Source organism: Ipomoea nil, unplaced genomic scaffold, assembly GCF_001879475.1.
Source record: "Ipomoea nil cultivar Tokyo-kokei standard unplaced genomic scaffold, Asagao_1.1 scaffold0222, whole genome shotgun sequence".
NCBI lineage: Eukaryota > Viridiplantae > Streptophyta > Magnoliopsida > Solanales > Convolvulaceae > Ipomoea > Ipomoea nil.
In genome coordinates, this window is record NW_017616650.1 from 412,729 (window position 1) to 425,306 (window position 12,578).

A 12,578-nucleotide genomic window follows, 5' to 3' on the forward strand; every position below is an offset into this window, starting at 1 on the left:
TTGATCTCATCTCACTATAACAAGAATTTTTTATTCACAAAATTCTCCTTTGTGCTATGTGTTTTTTTTTTTTTTTTTTCCAACAAAGTTTACAAAGATATGTTCAAAACCTAAAAAAGGAGAAAAAAAAAAAAAAAACAGAGTAGAGATTGTGTAATATTGTTAGGTAGGGATTCAGAGCTTGATCCATTCAAAACCATCAATGAAACCAAGTGTTATAAAAGGCTTAGCTTCCTCTTCCGTAAGCTCTCTGCACCATGAAACTCTTCCTGCAAAATTTGCCCCTGGTCCACTGCATTTGTATTGCCCATAAAACACAGTCCTGCAATTTTCACAATCACAAATCTCATTTTATATGAAACTAACATACCCCAAACATGAAAACGCTTATCTTTAAGAGTTTTCGTGCATCATAAGCTAGACAACAATATAAGTCGAGTCAATTGAAGTATATATCCCAATTTATCTCATCTATTAAGTCTCAAGGGCAGGAGCAATGGAGACTCTCGAGATTGGAGTGCAATCCTTTAGTAATATAAGTTATGGTGTTAATTATAAATACGAGTAAAATTTCTGGAATTTAATAACTCAAATAATGAATTTGGTAGTTATATCCTTTTTTTTTTTTTTTTTTTTAAATCTTAGTGGTGCATTATATTAAGGATAGATTATAAAATTGAGGCAAGAAGTAGACATGCACAAATGGGTGGGATTATCCAATCAAGAACATAACTATATCACTTCTAAGTATTGTCAGTAAGATTCCGAAATTGTCCTCCTATATGCATAGTGACAAATGAATCACTAAGATGCCCTAGTGTCTGTTGGGTGCCCTTTAAATTAAATATAAAAAAAAGCTACAAATTGCAATATAGTAAGTATGCCCCAAAAAAATAAAAAGCTACCGAGGAAAAAGGTAATATGACAAATTCCAAACACATAGATACATAGATAGGTAATGGCACCGTCCCACGCTTGCAAAGGCTACCCATCCACAATAATTCTATCTACTTAGCTTCTTTCTTCTTTTTATTTTTTATCTTTTGTGGGTTCGGTGAATAACTGATATTAAGAATGTACTGATTATGTCCGCACGGGTTTAGATCACTGATTTAGTAGTCTGTATTTAAAAGAAGAATTTACTGGTTATGAAATTCGGTTGATATATAGATACTTACATTTCTCGATTAGGGTCACCCCAATTGTGCCAACCTTTGGGTATGATAATGTTGTCCATGTAAGTGTAGGCAAAAACAACCCTAGAAAAGGGACCCCATGCCCTTCCAAGGTACAAAGCACCTGACCCAGTGACCTTACAGTTGACAAATGCGAACCCTGTGTCTTCTAACAGGCTGCTTCTTCCTTGTGCTGTTACAGCTCCAGTCATTTGTGCTATTGCATGTAAATGACTATTCTGCACCCCAAAAAATGGTTCAATATGTTAATGGGTGAAGCTAAGGTCACAATTTTAACAAGGCAGGGTTACGTTTATCCAGTGCACATATTCAGATAGTGGTTATGAGTTTTCCTTGTAAGGTGACAATTTGAACAAGATGGATTTACCCAGTGCACACTTTCAGGTAGTGGCTGTGAGTTTCTCTGATAAGGTGGAAATTTTAATTTGTGAATGAAGAGTATGTGTACCTCAAAGAAAGAAAGGCCATTGCCAAAAATGAAGTCCACAGAGCCTTCAATGTAGCAATCTTTGTAATAGTGCCTGCCAATATGATCATAGAGGGTGTCCTGTGCACCCAAGAACTTGCACCCTACAAAGGCTGCTGTGTCTGCAGATATCCTAAATGCCACTGCTTGTTTCCCTATTGCTCCTGGTGGTGGCACTGGTGTTGTATTCTGCATTTTCATTTCACATGCTCTCAAACAATAATATAATATACACCCAAGACCAAGAAAATCGGGATGTGACCCAACAGTCTACAGTTCTCTAAAGATATTGCAACATAACACTAGTAGTCACAACAGGGCCAATTCGGTCGGAAATCGGAATTGAACCCTACACCTTAAGACTACCAGCAAAGCAAAAAGTTACAAACTTTTTTTGGATTGGTCAACTGTTACGTTGTCTGTTGAGCTATGCCCCGGGCCCGGGGTTAAATTAAATTGTGCATTTAGTGTAACATACCTTGAATGTGATGTTTTTGGCTATAAAGAATGGTGAGTTGACAGCAAAAGTTGCAGAGCCATAGGTACCAAGAGGCCTCCCATTTGGGCCAAGGGTTTGAGCTGTGTCTCCCCACTGCACAATTGTATTATCAGCTCCAGCACCTTGAATTGTTATGAAAGATTTCATTGTAGGTATATTCACTTTCTCCCTGATGAATATCAATTTCACAATGTTTTCAAATTAAATTCAATTAAATTAAAAGGTAGAGAAAATTAAGTTAGATGAAGACATATATGATGAAAATGACATTGCAGGTACAACTTGGTACTTAATACTCACTTATATAAAAGCAACTACTATACAACGACTAAAAAAACAACAACAAATTCACATTATTCCATTGTCCAAGAAATACAAAAATCACTTGAAATTTGTGATTGACAAAAGATGCAGAAAGACAAAAGAAAACATGACCCACACCCCCCTCTCACAAGACCAATCAACTCAATTATTTATTGTATTCAGTCCTGTTATTTTTACTATTTTTGGGTATACCGGAATTTCACATGCTGACCAACAATTATTTTAATTTTTTTTTAAAGAAAAAACCCTTAAAATTAGATATTAATAGTAGGAAAAATTATATCTTTTGTCCCTAAGTTATATGATAATTATAAGATTTGTTCATACTTGTTAATCATGCTCACTTTTCGCCCCTAAGCTACAAAAATATTATGGACGACGAAATTTGGAAGGTCAGTTATAACTTAAGAACGAGAACTATGCATGACCTGTTAGAAAAAGGACCCAATTTTTAAGTGAGCATGACCAGAGTAACAAGTAGAGATGAAACTGGCGTACAATGATAACTTAGAGACAAAAAATTTGTAATTTTTCCTTAATTGTACAAAACTATATATATGAGCAAAACATGATTAAAGACAATTGACCTTAAAAAGAAGAAAATAGAAAAATTGTGAGCACGAACAACTCAGTTGATCCAGTTGATTTCTGAGTGGTAGATTACTGTAATTAAAGGCAAGAAAATATATAGGAAAATTGCAAGAAGTAATAATTAATACTCACGTATAAACGCCTGCATGCACCTTGATGACAACTCTGACAAGATTAACCAGCGGGAGCGAATCAACGGCGTCCTGTATCGACGTGAAGTCGCCGTGCGCCGGATTCTTGTCGACGGTGAGGGTGAAGGAGGGGAAGAGCTTGTTCTTAGCGGCCTTAAAGACGGAGTGCTTGAGGCTTCCGACGAATCTCACCCACTTCATGAACTGTTGCTCTGAGTACTCCACTTGGGTGAGGTTCACACTTAGCTGCTTCCACTGGTTTTCCTTGGGCCGCATGGCTGAATTGGTGTGGGAGACCGCCATGGTCGCCGCGTTCAGGAGAAGAATGATGAGGTGAAAGAGAAAGAGAAAGGGAAAGGGGCTAAAACTTGGCATTATTGATAGTTCACAGGAATAATAAGGTGAAAGAGAAAAAGGTAGGTGTTGAGAGTTCTTGGAAAGAATGATGATGGAATGGAAGTACTCCGGTTGGAGTTAAGCAAATGAAGGATTATGTGTGTATATATAGTCATACACATACCCAGGTTGGTACTTGGTAGGTATATATATACATACATATATACATGTCACTTTTAGTGGAATGTTGATTGATTGGCCTTAATGAAATGGCAACTGAAAATGAAACTTTTTATGACTCATCTTGTCCAATTTTATGCGTCTGGTTCAGCTAATGAGACTTGATGGAGGTTCCTTATTATTAATTCAATTTTTCATAATATTAAGTTTAGTATTAATATATAAAATTTATATATTTAAAAATTACATTGAAACCAGCTTGGTTGGCCTGAGTGATCATGCATTCTCATCATTTAAAAGAAATCTGGAATTCGAACCCTCTCTGGTACCCTTACCTTTAATTGTTATAAGAAGGCCATAACTACATGTCATGAGTTATGGCCCGATGAATTTTGTTACGCATTAAGATATGGACAATCACCAAAAGGGATTGGAAGCAAAATTTTGCCATTTCCTATACAATTCAACATTATTTGGTAATCGTAGGTGTCGGGTTTTGATTAATTTAGAATGGAGTTATGATGTAAAAGATTGAAAAGTGGAATTTATGTTTTGTGTGAAAAGGAGAATGGTGACAAGGATGAGATGGTCACGGGTGGTTCTACCACTGACATATGAATGCATGAGAGGAAATGCAAAAAGAGGAGGGGGAGCAGGTACATAGGGTGGGGGTGGGTAGGGAAGGAAGGGTTCACAGGAGAAGAATTTAGGCCACAAACAGCTATGCAGCACGAGTGCAATATTTGGGTTACATCAATGATCAACCAGCTTGGTTGGCGTGAGTGGCTGTACACTCTTGTTCCTTAAGAGAGGTCGAAAGTTTAAATTCCTCTCATATGAAAAAATTAATCTGGGCAGTATTTTGCCTCTTAATTCGGTCGATCCGGTGCGAACGAGGTTTAGTTTGAATATGGTACGAGCTAGAATGTGTCTCCTACAATTAAGGTCTGCTCAAGACACTTCGTGGTCGGATAAAGAAAAAATATTTGGGTTACATCAAATTAAAAGACATAGTTTCGTTCAAGTGTGTTCTTTTGCCTTTTGTTGGGGGTGTTGTTTAGTGCCCGTGAGTGCCTGCCTGTTTGTTTCTGAATGTGAAAATATTCTCAGAATGGGAAAATTAGGTCTCCATTATATTTGCCCCCTTTTTTTTTTAACTACCTAAAACTTGTCTCCATCTTTGAATGAATCATTACTTTCTTATATAATTTTGATTATAATTATTTTTGCACTACCATTTTCTACCAATGATACATGAAATTAAGTTCTTGCACCATGAACATCTAAAAGTGATTGGAAATTCAGAATTTATGATCAGAAATATTGAGAAGGAATTGAAGTTAGATTATTGTGGGCCTGAACATTAATGATTTGGTTCGTGAAAAATAATTGAGAATGAATTAGATTTAAGTTATATAGAAAAGAAATCATCTAAAATATTAATTCTATTGGTTGGTTTGTGAGATATAAATTACTTGGAATAATTAGTATAAAGACACCAATACCCTGCATAAAATATAAAAAAAAAAAAATGTGAAGAGTAATATACATAGCAGTTGACGACTAAGACTCCACCTCCCACCCTCCCCTGCAAATTTGCGAGCAACAGCCGGCGACGAATTGGGTAGGTGTTTCTTGGCAAATTATACCATGGGTCAAGGTCTACCTTGCATTGTAGACCCTCAAAAATAACCTTCAAATTCTGTATTTATAGTTGACACATTCTGTACCTGCAGTTGAAAGTTTCTGTACGTGTAGTTATCATATTATGTGTCAGCAATTATCAAGTTATTTGTTTACATGTACAGACATGGTTAACTGTAGGTGCAGAATGTGTTGACTGAGGATACATAATTTTTGTATGAGGGGGTCCATGGTATAACAATTGGTATTTCTTTGCCTCTTAGCACCTATGATTTATTTGGACTTTTGGGTAGGTGTTCTTGAATCTTGATTCTACAATTAATCTACATTGTGTAAGCTGGATGTGTTTACGCCATGTCTTGAAGACTGGAATTTCAGTTCTTTGACACAGCCTAGACACGGTCGGGCCAGTGAAGCAAAAGTCAAGTGAACTATATTGAGAATTGTTATTCCAAACATATTAGTTGTTCATAATTGTATTGTTAAAAAACTAGGATATACTTTGTAGTGTTATTATAAGATTGTTGTAGTTAATAAATTTGGATGATTATAAAAATAAATTGAGCTATTTTACCTTTCAGGAATAGAGGCATGAGTTGACAGATGCTTCCATGCATTGACCATTTTTTTTTTTTTTTTTTTTTTTTTGTGTTGTTTTGGTTGTTGAGGTAGCAGATGATTATGTTGTGCTTAATTATTGTTTTCGGTATTATTTTTCATAGTCATCTATTTCAAAAGAGAATTTATTTATCCCGCAAAATCCACAAATTTCAAGTAGCGTGGTTGCTGAAAGTAATGAAATTATTAATGAGGTGCACGAACAAGCTGGAGCATTTGAAATAATAGAATTACATTTTGATGATTATGATACACAACAAAATGAAGAAGCAGAAAATCAACAAGAGTTTCAAACAAACAACTGAAACAAGTGAAAAAAGACCTCAAGTGTGTGGGACGATTGATAACTGTTTTTTACACATTTTAATTACCTACACTTTACCCCATATTTAATTCCATTTTCAAGCTCAAAATGTAACTATATATCATGTCAAAAGAGCTCTTATTTTCTTTCTTTATGCATTTAGGTATAATATCTCACTTGAAGTATATATATATATATATATATATATATATATATATATATATATATATATATATATATATATATATATTCACGCATTTTTTAGGATATTAGAGTTAAATGGAAGCCAATGAGAAGCTAAGTGGATAGCTAAAATACTTTCAATAGAGTCATAGAGTAATGTTTTCAATGGTCTTGGTCATTTGGACAAACCAAAGAACTGGAGCAAAAGAACAAGAAGTTGAAATTCTCGCTCACATTTAGTTTCCTATCAACTTTCGCGATCAAATTTTTACCTCGAAGAGAGTGGTCAAGTGATGAAACATGACTCTCGTACCAAAAGGTTACAAGTTTGATTCTTTCCAACACTCTCTTTGTCGAGCCCATCGCATAGGATTTTACTAGTGCAATTTATTTTTGTTATCTACTATCTACTATCTACTATCTACTATACTAATAAGAGCCCAAGAGAGTTAGTCCTATAACGGGTAGAAAAAATGGCGGTCAAATTTTTTAATCAAATGAATGGCTCAGATTGATCAGATTTTAATTTTTCCTTAAGATTTCCTAATTTATCCTTAATGAATATGATTATCCGTTAACTTTTCCGTTAAACATTATGTTTTCCGTTAATTTCTGTTAGTTCACCGTTAACTTATTGATTTCAATAATAAAGGTCTTAGGTTCAAACCCCATCCCAATCAAAGTTGACATAATTAGTATTGTATTTTACTCTTATTAAATTAAATAATAATTTAGTAACTACAACAAAAAAATAATACATATGCATTTTTTAATTTAGAATTATGTGTCTACAAATGTCTTTATTCAAAAAAAATTATTCATTATCAATAAATTAAATAAGAGAAATAATTTCATTAGTCATATTGTATTTATTTTTCTCCAATATAAAAATTCTTTAAATTTAAATTCATCAATTGATTATATTCGCTACATTGTCCATACAATGTCTTTATTAAAAAAATTATTCATTATTAATAAATTAATTAAGAGAAATAATTTTATTCGTTATATTGTCTTTATATTTCTCCAATGTAAATATTCTTTACATTCAAATTCATCAATTGATTATATTTACTACATTGTCTATTATCTTTTTCGTGCACTATTTTTTAATTAAATATCCAAGTTATAATACAAAATAATGTTATTTATTTACCAAGTATTTTATTAATACCATGAAAAAAATGTAAAAATATATAATTAATCAAGCCAATCATATTAACTACTTGAGGGATTTGTTGACAAAGAGAGTATTCAAATCACACAACAAATTGAAGTGAGAACTACATCGCAATGTCCTTGTTTGACAATCAGCAGTTAGCTCTTCAATATTAGTATATATTTAATATTTAATGCCCTAATTTTTATTTTTTCTCCCTTATGTCCTGTATTTGGTTTCAACCATACCTATACAATTATTTTATTGACAATTATAATCAATCTTGATTATATTATCTTGCATTAGTAAACTTAGAATTGCCTATTTAAATAGACAAATTTAACATTCAATTATCTATGCATGAACAATTCCAATATAATCTTGCCTTGATATACTTTAAAGTACTTATTTAATATATATATATATATATATATATATATATATATATATATATATATATATATATATATATATTGGGCATTATCTCAATCGCGCAATGTGCGTAAAAAAACTAGTTACATATTAAATTAGTGGATCGTTACGAAGACTATGTGGTCTAATGTTACCCGAGTTAGACTTCTATTTGGAAGATTGTGAGTTTGAGCCTCAGTGAAGGCGTTATTGGTTTTTTTGTATTTCAGTAGGTTGAGAAAGTATATGAATAGATACTACATTATAATAGAGCCAGTAGCATTCAAAAAAAAAAAAATTAGTGAATCGTTTATCGGTGTATGTAGATCTTAAATAATGATCGAGAATTTCCCTCCTCATCTAAAAATAATAATATTATTATTAATAACATATACGGAGTAGTTATTCTGCCTATCTGCCACCTAAATCTGCCAAATAATCATAGGAAAGAATGTGGATAATAATTGTATAATAATATGAAAGAGAATATTTTTTTGAATGCTACTGGCTCTATTACAAATTTACAATGTAGTATCTATTCATATACATTCTCAACCTACTAAAACACAAAGAACCAATAATGTCTTAATTGAGATTTGAACTCACAATCTTCCAAATGAAAGTCCAACTCGGGTACCATTAGACCACATAGTCTTGGTAAAGAGAATATAATTAGAAAGAACATATAAAATAAAGTACAACCAAATAAAAATGAGTAATTAAATAAATACAGTGAGTATGTGGATGATGACATGAAACAATGAAGATTGAGTATAAAATATATAAATAAATATATAAATGAATCACAAGATTTTAAATTTGACTTCTCGTAAAATTATTTGTTGATTTTATTAGTTTGAGTCAGTCAACTATAAAAAATCTAGACTAGTTTACTTCATTGTAATCTTTTGTCGGCTATACCCACAATGTGATATTTACACAAAGCGTACTTTTAATAACTGCTCCTAAATTAAACTATATAAAATACTAAATATATAGTCTCATTATTAATTATGAAACAAATCTTTTAATTCTAATATTAGAACAAACAAAAAGTTCTAGATTTGAATATCTTATTTAAAAAATATAAAAGAAAATGTTAAGATAAAATACATCTTTCAATTTCGTCAAAAAAAGTTAGAATGGGCTTAAAATAGATTATAGAAAATTAGAAGGCGGCCGAAAGATAATTAGATTCCTTTTTGTGAATGTTTGCTAAACTACGTTGTTGGTTCTTTTTCTTGGAGGCTTGTGCTAACAGCTCCATAGCCACAGGTGGATGCATGTTCATGTGCTTCCACTCAAACCCAAATTCATTTAAGCCAATCATTTTATTTCAAACAATAATATTTTTGAATATCTGCCAATGACCTTGTAATCAAGTGGTACAGATGTAGTTTTCCTAAATAGAATGTTACATATTTGAACTTGTAACAGAGTCGGTAGTGTACTTAAAAAAGAAGAATATTTATATAAATCTCGTTTGATGAGTCAAAATACCACTTCCCACACTCATTCATTGGTGGAAATTTTCGAAAAAACACATATTCATTTTGACTTGCTATCATTTTAATAAATATGTATTAAAATATAACAAATTTATAATACGTTAAAGTTTAATTTACAATATCTTAAAAATGAACATATAATCGAAATCCACGATGCAACGTAAATACAAGGATGCACGATATAATTTGTCCCATCCCCATAAAGAAAACAAAAACGCAAAAATAAAAATAAAAATAATGAAGAACTGATTTTCAACACAAGTATTGCTAAATCAATAGGTATGCTATAGATTCATAATTTCTAAGTTGTAGATCCATAATTTCTATAATGTAGATTCATAACATCTATATTGTAGATTCATAATTTCTATACCGTACTGTAAATTCATAATTTCTATACTGTAGATTCATAATTTCTACAGTATAGAAATTATTGATCTACGACATAGAAATTATGGATAAACTCCTGTGTTTACCATGCGCATGGTGAATCCGCAGGGCCGATTTTGAGCATGTCTAACATGTGCGACCGTACAGGGCCCCTAATTTTTGGGGGCCCATATTAAAAAAAAAATAAAATTATATGTATATATATAGTATACAAGATTTCAGGCTAAGTACAAGGGGATTGAGCCAATTTGTGATTGGGTAAAATTGAGTCCAATTGGCAATTATTTAAACCCCCCCCCCCCCCCCCCCCCCCCCCCAAAAAAAAGTGAGTGTGTGTGTGTGTGCATGTGTCTATTTTCTAATCCCTTGATCCCCATTCCCCTTACTTTTGGTAATTCCCAATTCCTACATCTCAATAGTCAAGTACCATTGTTAATTAAGAATGGCAATTCTCAATTTAAAATCTCAAATAACAATTAGCATCTTCGACCACAACCTTCTGCTAATTAGCAATTACCATTATTTTATAATTTTTATTTTTTAATTCAATTAGCAAATCTCAATGAACAGTATGCCGATATTGATGAAAATAAATTGTATATTGAGCAAAAATTGCTTAGGGAGATTTTATCGAAAGAAAAGATACGGATAGTGAGTATATTGAATTCATTGAAATAGATGGGTTGTTTTCCAAATGCTACTATTTATATCGAATATCATTTCCTATCCCAATTACTGTTACCTCTGCAGGAAGGAGTTTTTCAAAGTTGAAATTTTACTTATAATCAAGTATGTTGCAAGAGAGACTCAATGGAATAGGTTTAATATCCATTAAAATGAGCTTTTGGAAGAAGTTGATATCAAAAGTTTGGTAGATGATTTTGCGTCTAAATGTACACGACGACGAATGTCACTTTTTAAATGAAATTTTAGACGTATTTTTTATACAATATTTATATTTTGATACAACTTTTTGAACAACTATTATTTATATATAGAAATTATTTGAAAAAATGCCCAAAATTAAAATATTGTACAAGACCCCTATTTTTATTGGAACGCCCTGTGAACACGTTTCCACAGCATAATTTGCGTTGCTACATCATGTTGGCATGTTTTGTTTTTCATGCTGGGCTGCTGCTAGATCACGAGTCCAAAATTTAGTTGGGCTATGAATATGGGCTTGACAAGCTCGTTTGTTGTTACCAAATTCTATATAAGCCCATTGAGTTATACCATAGCCCAAACTCCAAAGAGCTTAAACATAGCCAGGGCAAATTGGTAATTTACATCATGAACCAGGATCCACATAACATTATGGACCTTAAATTGAAAGATCGAGGTACAAAATTCATACTCGTATGGTACAAAATTTCATAACACAAAAAATTCAAAAAATCACAACTCAAGACACATAGCATAGCATTATGGACCCAATTAGATTGAAAAGACGATATACAGAATTCATAATTGTAAAGTACAGAATTTCGTAACACAAGACACAATAAATCATAACATAAGACACATATGTATGTTATATATTTACTTATTTTCCAAATCTGATTTAGGTATAATTTGTGTTCATAGGTACAGAATTTCACAATACAAGACACAAAAATTCATAACATAAGACACAATTAATAATTTGTTCCAGGTACAAATTTCACTCTTAAGGTACATAATTTCATAACACAAGACACAAAGTCATAACACAAAACACATACACATGAACCAAGGTCCATAGTATAGTGTGAACCATGGTCCATGGACCAAGATCCACCTTGTAAGTCGTTATTGCATAGATCATGGTCCACACAGCTATGTGCATCACAAATAAAAAGTACTTCGTACATTATTTGTATACATAGAGTACATTATTTGTGTACTGAAAATACATTATTTTATATACTATCAAATAATGTATGTTCAGTACACAAATAATATACTTTTAGTATATTAAAAATGTATCTTATATTAAGGAAAAATATATTATTTGAGTATTGAAAGTACATTATTTTGTATATTATACATTCAATGCACCAATAATATACTTTTAGTAAAGGATTAAAAATGTACTTTTTTTATGGCTCACACAGCATTATGTGAATCAAAATGTGTTGGATCTCAGCACTATATTATGCTTCCCAGGGAGTCACCCTCCTGTGATTGCGTAAGTCGCTCAACCACAGAGTTCTTTGACTATCTCGTTGTCATAACCTACTTAAAACCAATTGGTGATAAGTAGGTGGATATTAACCATTTAACCACATTCCTCCATGGTAAGCCACAACGCTATGTCTCGAATCGAGCAGGAACTCGACTAACGCCCAGCAATCCCCTCCTAATACCTGATGCAACCTTTGAACACCAAACTCAGTTGCGCAACATGCCTGACTCAGTCTTTAGCCTCTACACCCATCATCTCCTCTTGAGACTGGACTTGGCCCGACCTACGCTTACATCCTATATGGGACTGCACGCTTAACCATAGAGTTTTTTGGGCTATTTAATTGTTATATCCTACTTAAAATTAATTGGTGATAATGAAGTGGACATTAACCAGTTAACCACATTCCTTCAAGGTAAACCATAACGTCACTTCTTGAATCGAGCAAGAATTAAACTTGGCCGGCGCTCG

The 12,578-nt window shown here is 32.5% G+C and overlaps 1 protein-coding gene across 1 annotated transcript; it reads right to left on the reverse strand.

Moving 5' to 3' along the window:
• On the reverse strand, positions 1–3,667 carry LOC109193547 (probable pectinesterase 53). The gene is made up of 5 exons (XM_019344391.1): positions 3,209–3,667; positions 2,141–2,330; positions 1,645–1,851; positions 1,179–1,414; positions 1–322 (listed from the first exon to the last, which is right to left on the reverse strand). The coding sequence occupies exons 1-5, from the start codon at positions 3,580–3,582 to the stop codon at positions 175–177; spliced, it is 1,155 nt and encodes a 384-aa protein (XP_019199936.1). The 5' UTR covers positions 3,583–3,667; the 3' UTR covers positions 1–174.
• Between the last annotated feature and the right edge of the window lie 8,911 nt (positions 3,668–12,578).

Excerpts from the sequence above, each read along its gene's own strand:
- LOC109193547 (XM_019344391.1), bottom strand. The coding sequence starts at position 3,582 with ATGCCAAGTTTTAGCCCCTTTCCCTTTCTCTTTCTCTTTCACCTCATC. Across the intron at positions 2,331-3,208 it reads GTGCATGCAGGCGTTTATAC|GGAGAAAGTGAATATACCTA; the intron begins GTGAGTATTAAT and ends GATATTCATCAG. Across the intron at positions 323-1,178 it reads GGTGACCCTAATCGAGAAAT|GACTGTGTTTTATGGGCAAT; the intron begins GTAAGTATCTAT and ends TGAAAATTGCAG.